The sequence below is a fragment of the Vespa mandarinia genome, chromosome 9 (assembly GCF_050613455.1).
Source record: "Vespa mandarinia isolate Hongniang chromosome 9, ASM5061345v1, whole genome shotgun sequence".
NCBI classification, from domain to species: domain Eukaryota; kingdom Metazoa; phylum Arthropoda; class Insecta; order Hymenoptera; family Vespidae; genus Vespa; species Vespa mandarinia.
Genome location: NC_140818.1, coordinates 7190001 through 7207500, shown reverse-complemented (window position 1 = coordinate 7207500; position 17500 = coordinate 7190001). Strand labels below are relative to the sequence as shown.

Below are 17500 nucleotides of genomic sequence, written 5' to 3'. Positions count from 1 at the left end.
AGTTTTCCTCTTTATTCTTTTCTTTTTTTGTTTTGCTTTTACGTAGACGACGGTGACGACTTCGTAAAGGAAAAAAAAAAAAAAAAAAAAAAAAAAAAGAAAAAAAAAACAATTATTCATTAACTTATCTCATAAATATTTTGACATTCTAATTTTCAAATGTATAAAATTCTAATGAATAATGATTTAATATAATTCTTAATGTGCTATTCACGGCTATTCAAGTATATACGACCTAAGAAAAATGTACCAAGCGTAAATCCATCTCGAATCTATGGTGATTCATGGGAAATGGAGGAAGGGAGATGATTAAACGGACGTCCCTTTAATTACGCCGTCCCAGACGTTGCATGAGCTGTGGTCGTAATATAAGGCCTTAATGTAGACTAATCGCTCTTCTACTGAAATCAAGGCGATAATTACGAAAATGGTGTAAAAATGTTTCCGACGCTTTCGTGACGTAACGCATCCCTTCATTTAATATCGTACTCTTTCCTTCTTCTCGTTCTTCTTCTTAAAGTTGCTTAACCGTTCTCATTGAACGTTTAATTACAACGTGTTTGAACATTCATATTCATTAAAGATTCTTATCGAAATATACAATATTTTAAATGCTTCGATAATCAACTTGATTATAGTTTTATTTTCATTCGTTATTTTGAAATAATAACATCGTCGCAATGAAAATTTATTGCAACCATATAATCCCTTAAGGTTTTCTTTCTTGCACGGAACTTCCAGCATAAAACGAAGAAATGTCCAAGAAGTTAAACGGTCACATGCTAATTTTTCATAAGCCTTACGTTATGGTACCCTTGGGAGAAATGAGATGACGAATACCTAATACTAAAATACTTTTTATTCGGAAAAGAAAGAAAAAGGAAAAGAAAAGAGAAAAAAAAAAAAAAAGAAAAGAAAAAATGGATGTCTTTGCATATTCGAAACGAGACAGAAGCATGTAAAAGAAAAGCTTAGATATTTCTTAACGAGTACAAGCAAATTATCCGGAGATCTTATGTCGTAAATGAAAAGGAAATAAAGGTGGAAATTAAAGTAGAAAGAAAAAAAAAAAAAGAAAAAAAGAAAAGAAAAAAGGAAAGAAAAAGAAAAAGAAAAAGAAAAAAAAAAAGAAAAGAAATTTAACACGCAACACGTTTTCACGCTTATAATCATCGATCCGAGCTTGGATCATTTTAATAACATAGATAAGGGACAATATTTTCATTATCATCTTTATTCATTTAACATGGAATATAACGATTTAAAATAGATTTCCCGATACGAAGAAAATATTTCGTTCATAAACTCGTGATACATTTTTCAAAGTAAAATTTAAGCCATCGTCGAAAGATAGATATATGTACACACATATATATATATATGTGTGTGTGTGTGTATGTGTGTGTCTGTGTGTACATATGTACGTTCTCGTAGTACAAACAAATCTTTTCCCCGTCGATTCAATTTTCCGTATATTCATCCCGAATGGTTTGCAGTTGTCCGAAAGAACGGACAACGTCACTTATCGAATCAGTACCGATATCCACGATCCCAAATCTAAAGCTTCGTTCGTACGTACGTACATATTCCCGATATTGTCGAATTCGAAGCATTCTATTCCCCGACCCATCTATCGGGTGACTACGAAATTGCTTTCGTGACTTAGAGATTCGACCAGATATTACACTTTACCTACGTAGAATATCCACTACTTTACATATCTATACGTATATATATATATATATATATATATATATGTATATATATATATATATATATATATACGTATATATATATATGTATATATAATATATAGTTACATCGAGAGAAGCGAAATTTCTCTTGGAAAGACTAGCCCCTCTCATACACCGTGGCTTTCAGTCGAAATTGCTACAGTCTAATTCACTCACTCACTCTCTCTCACTCTTTCTCTCTCTCCCTCTCTCTCTCTCTCTCTCTCTCTCTCTCTCTCTCTCTCTCCTTCGTAGGCGTCCAGTTCGCTAATTTTCCACCGGCGAGAATTTGTTTAAACGTGAACTTCCTAATTCGAGTCTCTTCGCAAATTTCAACCGTACATCTCTAAATTTAATATTCTCGCGATATATAATCGTCACTGTATATAATTTCCTCGGTGTTTTTATTATTATCAAATCAAATGAATAAAAGTTAAAATAGATTTTAAATATTTTAAGAAAAGTGAAAAAGGGAGTTTGAGGATATGGGAAAAGAGAAATAGGAAATAAACAAATAAAAGTAGAATTGTTTCAACAAATAATTAAAAAGTTGTAAAGAATTTCATCGGTACGAATAAAACTAGAATTTTATGAATTGAGAAACTTATAACGTTAATGCGAAAGCGACTGATTGGCGGTGAATATCATTTTAATAATAATGTCCTTGGGTGGGATTGGTCAGAGAAAACTTGGAAAATGCTTACCATCGGAGATAATCACGGTTCGTTATCCAGTTCACCATAAGTTCTCGGACCGTTGCAAATGGAAATTAATTTATGAAAGAGCAGTTTACTTCGTATACCCGACTACTAAGTAGAAACGAAATCTAATGGTAAAGTTTGACCAACTTGTGCCGTCTGTATCTATCTATCTATCTATCTATCCTTTTCTTTCTTTTCCATAATGCTTCTTCAGAAGTCAGAAATTTAAATAGATAACGATACCAACGTTTTCGTTCGTTTCTGCATTCGTATTGGTATCCAGGAGAAATTGTAAATTCACGTAGAAATTTTTTGAAAGAAGAACAGAAAAATAGAAAAAGCGAGAGAGAGAGAGAGAGAGAGAGAGAGAGAGAGAGGAAAAGAGAAAGAGAAAGAGAATAGAATGAGCGTTTGTGGGTAGATAGAGAAACATGAAAAGAAATTGATATCTCCAGGGTAAAGGCTGCTTGCACTATTCCGTGAAATACACATCGAAATGATATCCCAATGGAAAACGAGAATCGACGGATCGCATTAGTTTATACTGAAATATTATCGTCCCTCGAGGATACATCGTGAGTCTTAGTTTGATTCGTTACAAATTTTCAATGTCGAAAAAAGAAATAAAAGCTTAAGCCGAGAATAAAAAAAAAAAAAGAGAGAGAGAGAGAGAGAGAGAGAATATTTCCAGGTGAAAAAGTAAGTTAGATTTAAGTCACGTTAATATTCAATGTTATAATGTTATCGCTCTATTTGTTGTAATTCGATAATAGTAAAATGGATAAACTCGGTGAGAGCTTCACCGTTAGATTTTAGTCGCCTACTTACAAGTTTAGAGCATAAAACGTAACGAGGATATAGATCAAAGCGTTATACAGAACGTTAAAACTTCCTAGAGCGGTATGTAAGGGAACTCTTCGCTTGCAAAACTCATGGATGCAAAGAACACGTGTGTATATATGTATATATGTGCGTGTACATGTGTATATATATATATATATATATATATATATATATATATATATTCGATTTCTAAGCAAGCCTTGTGTTTTAGAAATGTACGGACGTAAGTGCTTACTTACATACGTGTCTCGTGACCGAGGTAAGTCTCATTAAAAATCAGATGCGCGATAAACGCAATAAACTACGATTATCGGCCTCGTAAAATTGTTATTCTTCTTTCTCCGCTTATGACTTGACTTCCTTAGCCTAAGGGCTGAACACATATATACACATATACTTACATAAATATATACATACGTACATATATATGACCTCTTTTCGCATTAATGACGTTTGCTTCGAGTCAGAGGCGTGGAAAACGTAAAACGATACATATAAAGTAAAGTAATCATAAATTTATTACATTTTCATATTAATTATATAATTATTATTGCTATGAATATCTTTCGTAAGAATGAAATTGTAAAAATCGAAAAGTGAATGATCTTCTAATTTTCTCTCTCTCTCTCTCTCTCTCTCTCTCTCTCTCATGAAAAGGCAGAAATTACAACAAAAAGAGATATCAATAAAAACTATAAGAAATATGTTCCATTGGAAATAAGTAAATCTTTCGAAGTATCATATCCCGTAGAATTTTATGGATGAGCTATGAATGAAATACTGTTTTGCGATAGTAAAGTAAACATTGCATTTACATGTGAACTCATTTTAATATCTTGTATCGTCAAAGAAATTGTATTTTAGAAACCTTCGTTTCTTTTCTTTTCAAGAATCGACGAGTAATATCAAAGCTTTCCTTATCCATTAAATTATTCTTTTATTAAATTATTAAATTATTAAATTATTCTTTAAACTTATGTAAAGATCGTAATAATTTTCTAAACAATCTTAATTTAATCCATTTATTTAATAACAAATAATATAATTTATTCCTTCTCAAATTATTCTTGTAACTTAGATAAAAACTATAATCATATTTTAAATAATCTTAATATAATTCTTTAAAATTGTAAAATTCTTATAGACATGATTCAATATTTTATTAAAGTACTTAATATAATATATTATTTTTCTTCGATATCTTCTTAATTTTCGATTTAACAGACGAAAACTTATCGACGGTGTGGTGTATCAAAAGTACTCAAATGTTAAATCGTTCCTTTTATTCACCAACTAACACGTGAGTCGTTGCAGTTTGTCTTACGAAATTAACCAACCTTCTGTAAGTTCTCCCTTTTCTCTTCATCCTAACCGACAACACCTTAAAACTGATTCCGAGTCTACCCTTCAAGACGATTGCCAAGCTAATCGTTCTCTAATGGTGGCGATTAAACCACCACCACCGGTAAAATTGCGTTGAGTTTCCTTCATGCTTACGTTTGATCACGTTAACGAATCTTACATCTTTCGGAAATAACCATAAAATGGGACACAACTATAGTCTTTTATTACGAATTTTTCTACTCTGTTCATTTACGGTTGGACATTGTTCGATCGGTTCATCTAAAATCAAGAAAGAATTATTAGTTCTAGTCAGACATTAGGTCAAATTGTAAAATTGTATTAAATTGAATACTATTGTATTATTGCGAAGAAATTCAAATTACTGTATATCTGTCCTATTTTCACGAAAGCTAAAATGGAACAAAAAAAAAAAAAAGAAAAAGAGAGAGAGAGAAAGAGAGAGGAAAGAGAGAAAAAAGACAATTTTTTAATTTTAGCTAATTAAATAAATAATAAATTTCGTGTCAACAGAAAAAGAAAGAATCGTGTGTCAGAAAAAATTTCGAATTTTGACTAAAATTTGATTTTAGATTAGAAAATTGGAATAAAGTTGAATCAATATCTGACCCACATAACCAACTTGGATTTTATCGAATTGAAAGACATTATTTTTAATTGCCTCAAGACCTCAAAATCGGAACGGATCGGTGCATGCCAGAAATCATAAATATTTTCTTACTGGCTCTATTCCAAAATGCGCTATGTAAATAGCCTCAATCTTGGCAATGCACCGCGATGTAATATTCAGATTAGGCTGTAAAAGCGCTTTAACCTTCGAAACATAAGGAACGCACAACTTCCTGGTTATTCAACGATTATAATTAATTACATTCACTTAGTGCTTGTTTTCTTTTTTTTTCTTTTTTTGTGTCGTTTGTTGTTGTTCTTGTCCTTTTTCTTTTCTCCTTTTTTTTTTTTCTTTTCTCTTTAATTTTTAATAAAGCAGACAAGAGAGTGCATGCTACTCGTCGTAATATCACAGGCAAGATAACGTGTTTTTTTTGTTCAGCATGCATGAACGTTGAAGTTGAAAGTTTCGCGTTTAAAAGTATATTTCCCAAACGTGCGATGAATCAAGTTGGAAGACACGCTTCTCCGATGGACACGCGATCCTCTTTAGCTTTTCCTCTCGTTTTTCATCATTCTCGCACGTTCGAGGTAAACTTTCTAAGGTCTAAGGTGATTTAAGATTTTCACGCTTAGAATTGCACGGGTCACTAGCTTTATTTTCTCTTTCTCTTTCTCTTTCTCTCCTTTCTTTTCTTTGTCTCTCTCTCTCTCTCTCTCTCTCTCTCTCTTTGTGTTTCTTTATCGTATCTCTTTTAGTTCGAGATAAAATCTCGCGCTTGTTTCGTCTCTTACGCGCTCGTAAGAACGAAATCTCTCGGGCAACGAGATAGGAACTCGGCGAATTGCAAGTGACTTCCTCTATGCTAGCTTCCCACATAGACCATGAATGTTCTCCTTGTCCCTGATTCCATTTTCTTCGGCCAGTTTTCGTGACTCTATCTAACTGTATGTGTTTGTATTTATATGTAAGAAAAGGTGCAAAACTATAAAGATAAAGACGGAAGAAAAAGAGAGAGAGAGAGAGAGAGAGAGAGATGTATGAGTATAAATCGAATTGTGCCATCTGGTACATGCTCTTTTTCGAGAGAAACAGATTCAATTGGTACTCGGAAACGTCGATCGAAATATTATCTCGTTTCGTTCTAAACTCGACGTAAATTACTAAATCGACTTTTCTCTTCTATTCGAAATACTAATAACATTTTATTAGTCTTTCTTATCTTATTCCTTCAACTTTACCAAACTACATTTTTTTTTCTTTGACCTTACTGTACAGTTTGACAACGTGCACGTCTAAAAAATGTTAGTTAAAAGCTATAAGAGAACGAGAGAAATAAAAGGAAAGGTGGGAAAAGAAAACTCGAACTTACAAGAAGAACTACATATATTCTACGGTTAGGAAAGGTTCCAACGGGACGTGATAAATGTCTCGGCACTTTCGTTGCCCCTGAATGGTCCGCCTGGAATTCGCACGGTGAGAATTTATGTTAAATTAATTAAACCCTAATTTCGTACCATTCAAAGGCACTCACGGTATTTATGACGGTCATCGATACTACGAAGTTTGCAACGACCTATCGTCCCTTTTCTCCCTTCAACTTTGAGTATCTTTTTCTCCTTTCCTTTCCTTCTATCAATTTATCCTCTCTCTTTCTCTCTCTCCCTCTCTATCTATTTATCTATCTATCCCTCTCTCTCTCTCTCTCTCTCTCTCTCTCTTTACGACAGTTTGGCACGACTAAGAGATTGAATTATCAATGTGAAACCAAGTGGTTTCTTCGAACGTTCACGAAATTGTCTAACTTGAACGTATGAAAATTATACGATATCCAAGGACCGAAGAAAAATGTTCTTTTGGTTGGAAAATATAGTATCGCATGAAAGGGATCATGAGTGTAAAACCGATTGTATTACGATAATAGGTAATTTAGTCGAATAATCAGAGTATTTTTTTAATCAAGGTCGACTGATTTATTACGATAAATGTCAACTCGCTACTTGATTAAAATCATTTCTTCGTAATAATTAATCGTATTCATTCTATACCCAGTATACCGATCTAATCAATTTACGTACTAATGGAGATTAGTGATACTCTCTTGTCGTTACTCGCGTGGCCGATTTCTGGAATTACGATAGAAAATGAAATAGATAGATAAATAGATAGATAGATAAATAGATAGATAGATAAATAGAGAGAGAGAGAGAGAGAGAGAATTACATTAATTGGACAAAATTGATTAGCTTCATAAATATAATACGTAAGTAAGTTTATAAATGAATAAAACAAAGAAGCAATGCTTTTAACAGAGACATCAATTATCGTAATAAAATAAATTTCACAAAATATAGTGAAATAAAAAAGAATAAGAAAGATAAATAGATTTGATCTTTATATCACTTTACATTTTCATCCATTCTAACTTTTTAGTTCAAGACATTTTGAAGGTAAAACTATGGTTAAGGATTAAAGAGTAAAATAGAAGATAGAAGTCAGAACACGCCGAATTCCCGGCCATTTGGATAAAAAGTAGAAGAGTCACGATTTGCCGATGCCAAACGAAATCGTGCAACTAAAGAAAACGAGTGCGAGAAAGAGAGATCAAGAAAGAGAGAGAGATCGCGAGAGAGAGAGAGAGAGAGAGAGAGAGAGAAGCATTTGGTAGATCGTCTGGTCGACAATAGCGCGACGAAAGCGGTATAGTAATTTCAGAGGAGAAAAATTTTATTCGCTCGAATGAATGAAAGAAAGAGAGAGAGAGAGAGAGAGAGAGAGAGAGAGAGAAAGAAAGAGAGAATCTCCTTCGACCCTTCCCATTTCGTTTCCAGACTCTCTTGTCGTTCCAGAACTCGACCTATTTACATCGACTTGTCGTGCCTGGTACACCTCGTACATAGAAACGAAATAAGATGGTGACTTTATTTATAGAATGAAATCGTGACATTTAACATTCGTGAAAAGACATATTATAGATAAAATTTGCGTGTATTATTTTCGAGCCTAAAATATATGATTTAATTTTCGCATTATATAATAAATATTATCATACGTCTAACATCATATCTTTATCATATTACTAATAATTATAATTTAAATATCTAAAGGATTCAATATTTAATGTAATTATTGAAAGTTCTAAAATTTCAATAAAATCCATTGGAAATTAAATAGAACATACAGAAACTTTTATCTTTATCAACAAATTTTCTCTCAGAAGTAAAACTCATTTTTCCGTATTTTTTACTTTCTCTCTTTACTCTCCCCCTCTGTCTATCTGTCTCTCTCTCTCTCTCTCTCTCTCATTCTCTCTTTCTCTGTCTGGACTTCTATTGGTTTTCCTCGTGGTATATGTGCAAGTAGGAAGGGCGAAGCGCTCTACTTAGCTTGCAACCGACGCAGAGAATCGTTTTCGTTGGGTATACCTCGGTTTACAACGTCGAGGCTCCTTCCCTTCCGAAATCCGCCGTACGCCAGGGTATTCCTGACAGCCTTTCTCATTTACTCTAATTATATACCGTGAGTCATGTTCGTCGTTGCAGCATGCAGACGAGTACAGTAACAAAGAGAGAGAGAGAAGGAGAAAGTGATAGAGAGTGATCGAGAGAGAGAGAGAGAGAGAGAGAGAGAGAGAGAGAGAGAGAGAGAGAGACAGAGAAAGAGAAAGAGAGTGAGAGAGAGAGAGAGAGGGATGGAGAAGAGTAGAGAGAGAAGGGAAATAGGATACGGAAGAAGAGAAGGAGGAGTAGGTGGAGGAGGGAGGAAGAGAAGCAAGCACGGAGGAGGAGTATGAGGTAGTATAGATATATCTGCGTACGTAAACGGCACCACAGAATATATACTTATATACAGAGGCTGGTATAGCAGTTAGGTAACGCATCACGTCCTTCGCTTCTCTCTACTAAGCAGTAAGAATACACCATTAATTTAAGATCCTAAAGGCTTCGTAGCTCGACGGCACTAATTATTCGCTCTGACGTAATACGCTGAGAGAATAAGAGAGATAGAGGGAGAGAAGGAGTGTGAGAGAGAGAGAGATAGTGAATAAGAGAGAGAGAGAGAGAGAGAGAGAGAGAGAGAGAGAGGGCAATCGATTGGTACAACCAAATATCATCGTTTGATCCTTCACATTTTCCTTTCTCAAAGTTAACGACTTGTATGGAAATTTCAAAGAGTTTTTGCCTCTCTCTCTCTCTCTCTCTCTCTCTCTCTCTCTCTCTTCAATGTTACATATTCACCATCGAAAAAGAGAAAATTAGATGAAAGAGGTAGATACCAGACTATTGCTATGTTCCTCGTGACGATCTATTATTCAGGTAACGTATATCTACATGGATTCCGATAACGAAAGCCGATAATGACGTGGAATCGATAAACAATATCGTGGTTAGGAGGCTCGCTGATACAAACGAACCGATATCTGCATCTAGTGCTGTTTGATTTACAGAAGATCGGGAGAATGCTGATAGATACGGAGACGAAGGAATAATCGTGGCTCGTTAGAAGACACCTGATATTTCGTTTCTGACGATATTCTACTTCTTCTCTGTCCATTTTTTTTTTTTCCTTTTTTTCGTTTTTTCTTCGTTTCTTTCTTTCTCTCGTTTGTTGCGATCGTTGCGTAAAACAGATCGACTCCTTGTATATTTCGTCATGCATATGAATGAAACTGTTTTGCCGGGAGCCAAAAAGGAAAAAAGAAAAAAAGAAACGAAACGAGAGGAAAAAGAAAAAAAATCGAAGGAAAACGTAATAGGCAACGTTAAATGATTCGCGCTTATTCATACTCGTCCAATCAAGAGACTTTCTGATTTGGAAAAATTTCAAATGATAATTTAAGCCTCGAACAAAAATACATCTCTACGTTCTTTGTGCGTTCTTTGAATCACGATGGTACACCTCGTGAAAAAAAAAAAAAATACATTTTCCTATCTAGAAACTTTTCACTTTGTTCCATTCTTTAAACCTTATCTACTACCCTATCTCTCTATCTTATTCTTTTTATAATTTACTTTTCTGTAATGGTGTATCAACGAACGTATATACCAAGTGAATACTTTTGACGAAACTTCCATTTCATTTCTCTGAAGATGAATTTTTTAAACGGACGTTAGAAATTCTAATGTGACATAATCGAAGAAGAAATATCATATACGTGAATATACGTTTTACTTTCAATGGGACACAAATTCTGTTTTATAGAAGGGAAGCACTATGTCTGGTCGCAAGCATCATTCGACCATTCAATTCTATCTAATTCCGTTTTCATTCTATTCTTATCACTGGCGTTCCAACGTTCTTTCCAAAGACCTTTCTCCGAAGCAAAAGCTTCGAACGCGTTTCTCTGGAAAACGCAGTTATCTTCTTCCGTATGGATCCAGCTAGAAACTCCTCTCATGTACCATGCCGGACATGAAAAGAACGAAAGGAGATGGAGAATAATAAAAACTGGAAAAAGGCGCAACGAGGTGATGCGACAAAACCAGAAGCCATTGTCTAACATGCATCTCGGCTATGCGCATCACATGCATTCTCTATCTCTACTTTTCCTATCCTTTTCTCACCGACATCCTTTTCGTTCTTCCATCTTTTCCCACGAGAAACGAAAGGCAAAGGACGAACGTCGACCACAAAGAACGCGTTGAATATCCTTTCTCGTATTTTCCCTATTAAAAATATGCAAAGCTTGTTTCCTTTGTTTGTACGAATGTGATGAGTTTGTTTGCGAAAAAAAGAAATGACAGGATATACTTTGGATTTCCTTTGAAAATTTTCACAATAAATTATTTATACCGTATCAATGAATAATGTCGTATATTCGCATTGCATTTATCTTATATTCAAACACTATAAGAATTGAAATATTTTACTTCAATAGAAACGATCAGATTCGTTCAGGGCAACCATAGTAGTAAATATAGTAGATAATACTTACATCTCGAATCTACATTTCCCAAAAGACATTAAATACTTAACATTAAAATGTAGCATAAAATTTCATAATATTATTTTATTAAGTATAGAAATTTTCAACGATTCTTTCTTTTCACGAATTTCTTTGATTTAACATCGGAGATTAAGTTCTTGTCATCATCATCAACGTTATCATCATCATCACCGTTATCGTGCCATTAATATTTAATTTAAAGTAAGTATATATAATATGGATGGCGTGATTCGAGATGTTTCATTTTTACGGGCAAACGAGACGCAGAAGAGAACGAGAGAAGGAACACACAAAGAAGAAGAAAAAAAAAAAAAGGGAAGAAATTTGATCTGCATAGTACGTTTCTCGGACCAAGACCAGTATGGACAGCCTCACAGGGAATTTTTCAGTCGGGAACCGAGATTTTTTGCGAACGGGGGAGATGAAAATAAGGAAAAACGCGATAGCCAATCTCGTTCGTCGGTACGTATTCCCGATAGACATCTGTATATGCTCTTTCCAGAGATTTCAGAAATATTCATTTTAATGGTTGATCTAACGCGGGTATTGGTTACCGCTGAAGCGCTACGTGTTCAGAATTCTTTGTGGGAAACACGTACGGGCAAAATACTCTTTCTCTCTTTCGCTTTCTCTCTCTCTCTCTCTCTCTCTCTCTCTCTGTCTCTGTCTCTGTCTCTCTGTTTGTCTCTCTCTTTGTCTCTATCTATCTATCGATCTATCTATCTATCTATCTATCTCTTTCTCTTTAAAAGATGTTGCCTGGCTGCTTTTATTCCTCACGTATATAACCTGCTGGATGTTACGATTAAAGTATCAAAAAAACTTAAACCCTTTTCGAATCTATAAATCTATAAAAGCTTTCGGTCGAAAAACTTTGCATCTACGATATTTCTCAAACTTTTATCATTTCGACAAAAATAATGTCTTCTCAACGAATATATAAATATCAGAAAATTCAATGATAAATCCTTGATATATCTATCAATTTATAATTACACGTTATAAGTTTCTATTTTAAAAATTCTATAAGTATAAGTGTGTGTGTGTGTGTGTGTATATATGTATTCATATATAGATATATAGATAGTTGTATCTTGGTATGTGAGAAATAGTAAGTTTATAAGAACTATATAAGAAGATAAAAACGATTCTCCATCGATGTGAAATCGAGTTCACGTAGTATCGATAGGAAAATCCGAGAGAACTGGGAGAGTTCGTCGTGCATTTGGAGAAAGCATGAATAAGATGATTCGCTGGAAGGCATGGTAACCGTCGCATAATTTTACGTCGTTTCACTCAGAGATTCGAGAGATCCTTTCAATCGAATCGCGCAACGAATCGTGCATCGAATTTGAATCAACTACGACGTAACACGGATGAGAAATGACGCTAGAGATATCTGCTTTGCCTTTCGTTTTTTTCCCCTTTTTTCTTTTTTCTCTCTCTCTCTCTCTCTCTCTCTCTCTCTCTCTTTCTCTTTATCTTTCTTTTCTTTTCTTAACTTTACTTTTTTTTTTTTTTTTTTTTTTATAGATTCGCAAAACGAGGCAAGCAAAGTTATGCCATAGAAGTTATGGTCTCGTACTCTCTCATGATTCCAATGTCTATGGGACGCCTCCAAGGAAAAGTTTGCTCTTGACGCGGTGAGTTACACGTGACGAATTCAAATCAGGCGTAAATACTTAAAGCAAACACTCCTACTGGGGGGGGAGGGGGGGGTAGAAACTGAGTTTTAAAATAAAGCATTAGAAGATCGTCGAGTACCGAGATAGTTAGGCGGGGTGGTAACACCCCATCCCTTCAATCCTTGCCTCTTTCTACCCTCAGCCCCTCAACACCCCCCTCTCTCCTAAAAGTTCACCACGAAGTTTGTGTAAACTCGGAAACTTTCGGAGTGAACTAGCTCCCCGAACACAAATTGCAACCACAGTGAATGAATCAAAGAGTGACCATTACGCGATTCTGGGTATACAAAAAAGGGAGAACTGATTTAGAAAATTATAAGAATGAGAAGTAAGAAACGAAGATGATCAAAGAGTGAATAAATAATATCTAATAAAGTCGAGGAAGTAACGATTCGGTTTTTACTTGTCATAAAGATAAGCGATTTTGTTGCTGTGCCGATATATTACAATGACAAAGAGTGACAAAAAAAAAAAAAAGAAAAAAAAAAAGAAAAAAGAAACGTTCTCACTTGTCGCATACCTGCTGGCTAAAAGCTATAGAAAGTGCACTAGAAAAGTTTTCATCATTTTTAACCACGTGAGAAGAACAGAAGAACTGCATTTGTACTTGGTAACGTCTATATTCTTCGAGAAGAAACACGAGAAGATTTTGTCAGAGAAAAAAAGAGAGAGAGAGAGAGAGAGAGAGAGAGAGAGAGAGAGAGAGAGAGAGAGGGAGAGTATGCAAGATGTATTACTACTGAATGAATCGATTTCGTTCAGAAATCGAAACGTGTTGACCGAGTTTGCTTCAACTTCGATGAGAGATATGATATGGTAATATCCATGGATAATTTAGGAAAATGTATAATTATCTCGACCGTTACGAAGACCATTTTCACATTCGAACGAGGAACGCAACCCCTCGCGGCAAGTTTATCCAATATCGTTGAAACAACGATATTGGGGTTACAAGAAGATCGCTACTGGTGTATAGTTGGAACGTACTTTGAGAAGGCCTGCAAATTGCCTTCGTTAGTAAAGAGGTACCCTTTGAAAGTCCCTATAGATCTACATGTAAGGTTTCCTAAATTTCCAGTTACTAAAAGCAATATCTGCTAACGCTACAATCACTATCTTTTCAAACTACCACTTGATTTCATAAGAAACAATGATAATCAATAAGACTTTATCTTTATTTAAAAAGAAAGGAAATGATTGTATAAAGTACGTTAATATATATATATATCTAACATTTAACTCATAGTTAGAAATAGATATAATATACATAGGTTTAAATATTGACGTATAGAGTTTGTTATTACAATATTCACTTACGTATGTATGTATATACATAACGTATACAAGAGAATAAGGACTTCTTCAAAAATAACAAAATCTTTGTTATTCGCTACTCGACGAGTATAAATTTAACATGTATACGTACTTATGTACATAGATTTAAACTCTCGTATTCTCTTTCATTCCCGTGTTTGAAAATCTATGAATATTTAAAAAGTACAATATGAACATGAAACAACGTAGACAAAAATGAAAGAACGTTGTGTTTATAAAAGAAACAAAAAAAACAAAAATACTAAAAAAGAAAAAGAAGAAGAAACAAATAACTCACCTTGAACGATGAGCTTAATGACGGCATCCGGTGTACTACGATTGTTTATTAGGCACTCGTACTTGGCCGAGTCCGGTGCTGTGACAGGATGAAATTGTAGAGCATAATTTTTCAAAGAGAGAGAGACCCTATTCTGATGAGTCCAAACATCGGTGCCCCTGTTGGCATGTTCGTGTTGCATCCCGTTAGCCTGCCACTCGAGTAACTGCATACCGTTGGCTCGCCACTCGAGCATATACACCAGAGAGTCTTCCGTCACTCCTGGACAATTCAACGTCACGTTCTTGCCGGCCTCAACGACGAGCTCCTCGACCAACGAATTCGTGTCATCTGAAACGAGACAAAGGTCGTTCCATTAATCCAAATAACTTTGTTTATTAATATTAACCGTGTAACCCTTTGTCAGTCACTAGAAATGTAACTGTTCTCTGACATCGTGAAATATCACGTATCTCAAACAAATTTACAAATATCTTTCTCTATACTTTCACCGTAATGTATGTATGTACATATGTATGTATGTACGTATGTATGTATATCAAGAAATTTAGAACTGTATTACAAGAGCAGAAAATTCTCATTTATATAAAAAAAGAAAAAAAAAAAACCTCCCCAAAACAAAAGGATAACTTCGCATAGAAAGAGTATATATCTAACTGCATATGTGTACGTATACTGCAAACGTAACGATACCAAAAATATGAGAGAAACTATGAAATATGAAATGTATGAAAGAGAGAGATAGAGAGAGATAGAAAGAGATAGATAGAGAGAGAGAGAGAGAGAAGCAAAAATGAGAAACAAATTCGAGTTGGTACGATCCAAGCGAATCCTGCCAGTACCATTACCCTCGACATCAAATAAAACGACCATGGATTCACAGCCGTACCATTTTACGCGATGTAACTCGTTGCGTTATTAGCCGGATGCTTGTAGCCGGATTAAAAACTACCTGGGATCATACTCTCGTATGCGTGCTTTCGCATTGATTACGAATGATTCCGTTTGGACGTATAAATATCACGACTGCTCTTCGAAGTTTCTATCCTTTTTCTTTTTTTTGTTTTCTTTTTGCTTCTTTTTGTCCTCTTTCCATTTCTTTCTTTTTTTTTTTCTTTGTTTTTCTTTCTCTTTCGTTCTTATTTATTATTGCCTGATATTTCCTCCTTTTTATTTTTTTTTTTCCTTTGTTCCTTCATCTTTATCTTCACGCGAAAAGAAAATATTTCGGGATTAAAATGGGACTTTCTTTAAAGTCCATAATTTTTTCGTATCACGTAAAACAGTAAGTTCGGAGTGAGAGAAAAGGAAAAAAGAAAAACAAAAAAAAAGAAAAGAGAAAAAAGAAAAAAGAAGAAAGAAGAAGAAGAAGAAAAAGAAAAATAGAGAGAGAGAGAGAGAGAGAGAGAGAAAAAAAAAGCTAACATACAGAGTACAAACTTAATTATCCCTTACCACAAATAAGACAACCAGTTCGATTCACGATCTTTCCTCTTATGGCAACGGTGCTATATAGTTATACCGCAAACTTCTCAAGTTTATTACATTCCGAGTAAATACTCGTCCTTCTGTTTTCACCTTACCAATTTCTTTTTCTTTCTTTCTTTTTTCCTCTCTCTCTCTCTCTCTCTCTCTCTCTCTTTCTCTCTCTCTCTCTGTCTCTCTGTCTCTTTCTTTTTTTTTTATTTCTCAAGGACAGTTCAATGGAGCGCACACTCGTGATGCTAATCGTTGGTAAGTTTACGAGCAGTAGATAAGCAAACTAAGTATGTTCTCTGTGTGTTGCTTGCTACAGAAGATAAGTTCTTACCACCGATCATTCTATCTTTCTCTTTCTTTCATGAACACTTTTCGTCGAAAGAAGATAGATAAAGAAATGGAACAACGAAAACGTGTAACTTCAATTGCCCTTTGTATTCATTATAATGATCCCATTTTATTATCAAGATCTCATCTAAATTGTTAGAACACTTTGAACGGAGTTAAAATATTTTCTTTTCGAGAGATAGAAAAAAGAAAAAAATTTATATATGCCCAAACGGATTTTAATTAAAAATATTTTTTAATTAAAAAAAAAAAAAAAAAAAAAAAAGAAGTAAACGAGAAAAGAAAAATAAAAAATGAGAAACGTATGAACGTATAAAAATGAAATTTCGGATTTAAATGTCAGTAATAAAATTCTTTAAATGATGATAAAGTTTTTGCCCTTTTTTCATGTATGATGCTCAGAACAGATACGAACTTTATCGGTCAATTATCGAGAAATCAAACTATCCAAAGTGAAAGGTCAACGGAGAGCTTTGCCCTGTTAAGTGTTACGGTATTAAATTTCCGGAGCAACGCGATCGTTGCAAGTATTCGAAGCACGCGTACGTACTCATACGTGCATAAAGTGCGAGTTTGGTGCAGCCAGCCATATCTCGATACCGCACTTTCTCTCCCAGAGGTGTCGATCCACCTCTGCAACTCTTCGTCCCTCTCCACCAATCCAAACTTTGCATCTGGCGCGTGCACATTGGTAACAAAAAAAAAACAAAAAGAAAAAAAAGAAATAACAATATCCCTCTCTCTCTCTCTCTCTCTCTCTCTCTCTCTCTCTCTCTCTTTTTTCTTTTGTTGTTAGTGATTTTTTTTTCGTTGTTTTTTATTAATAAAATGAAGAGAGACTGAATAATAATTGAACACACGAAAATTTTTATTTTAAAAATAAATTGTTTGCGAGCTAACGCGAGGAGAATAAATTATTAGATAAGAAAAAAAAAGAAAAAAAAAATCATTGCTCGACGTCAACATTAAAAGTATTAACAAAATAGTCTGAAAAAAAAAAGGAAAAAAGAAAAATACAAAATTCAGTCATAATCCTCTTGACTGTAAAACGGATTCCTCGGGATTGGAGCAAGATATAAGTATGAACTATGAGGTCATTCAAAATACACTCACGAGAAGGCTGACAAGTGAATAATGAGGCTTCATGAACTCGCTGGCGGATTATACGGAGCGGAGAGTT

At 34.4% G+C, this 17500-nt stretch overlaps 1 protein-coding gene across 3 annotated transcripts in view; it reads right to left on the bottom strand.

The window, feature by feature from the left end:
* The window catches only part of LOC118440219 (putative receptor-type tyrosine-protein phosphatase mosPTP-1), a 336478-nt gene that overhangs the window by 196643 nt on the left and 122335 nt on the right, over nt 1-17500 (bottom strand). For all 3 annotated transcript variants that reach the window (XM_035862935.2, XM_035862933.2, XM_035862934.2), the window contains exon 2: nt 14494-14823. In XM_035862935.2, the coding sequence (XP_035718828.2) occupies nt 14494-14823 (330 nt within the window). The remainder of the gene's footprint in view (nt 1-14493; nt 14824-17500) is intronic.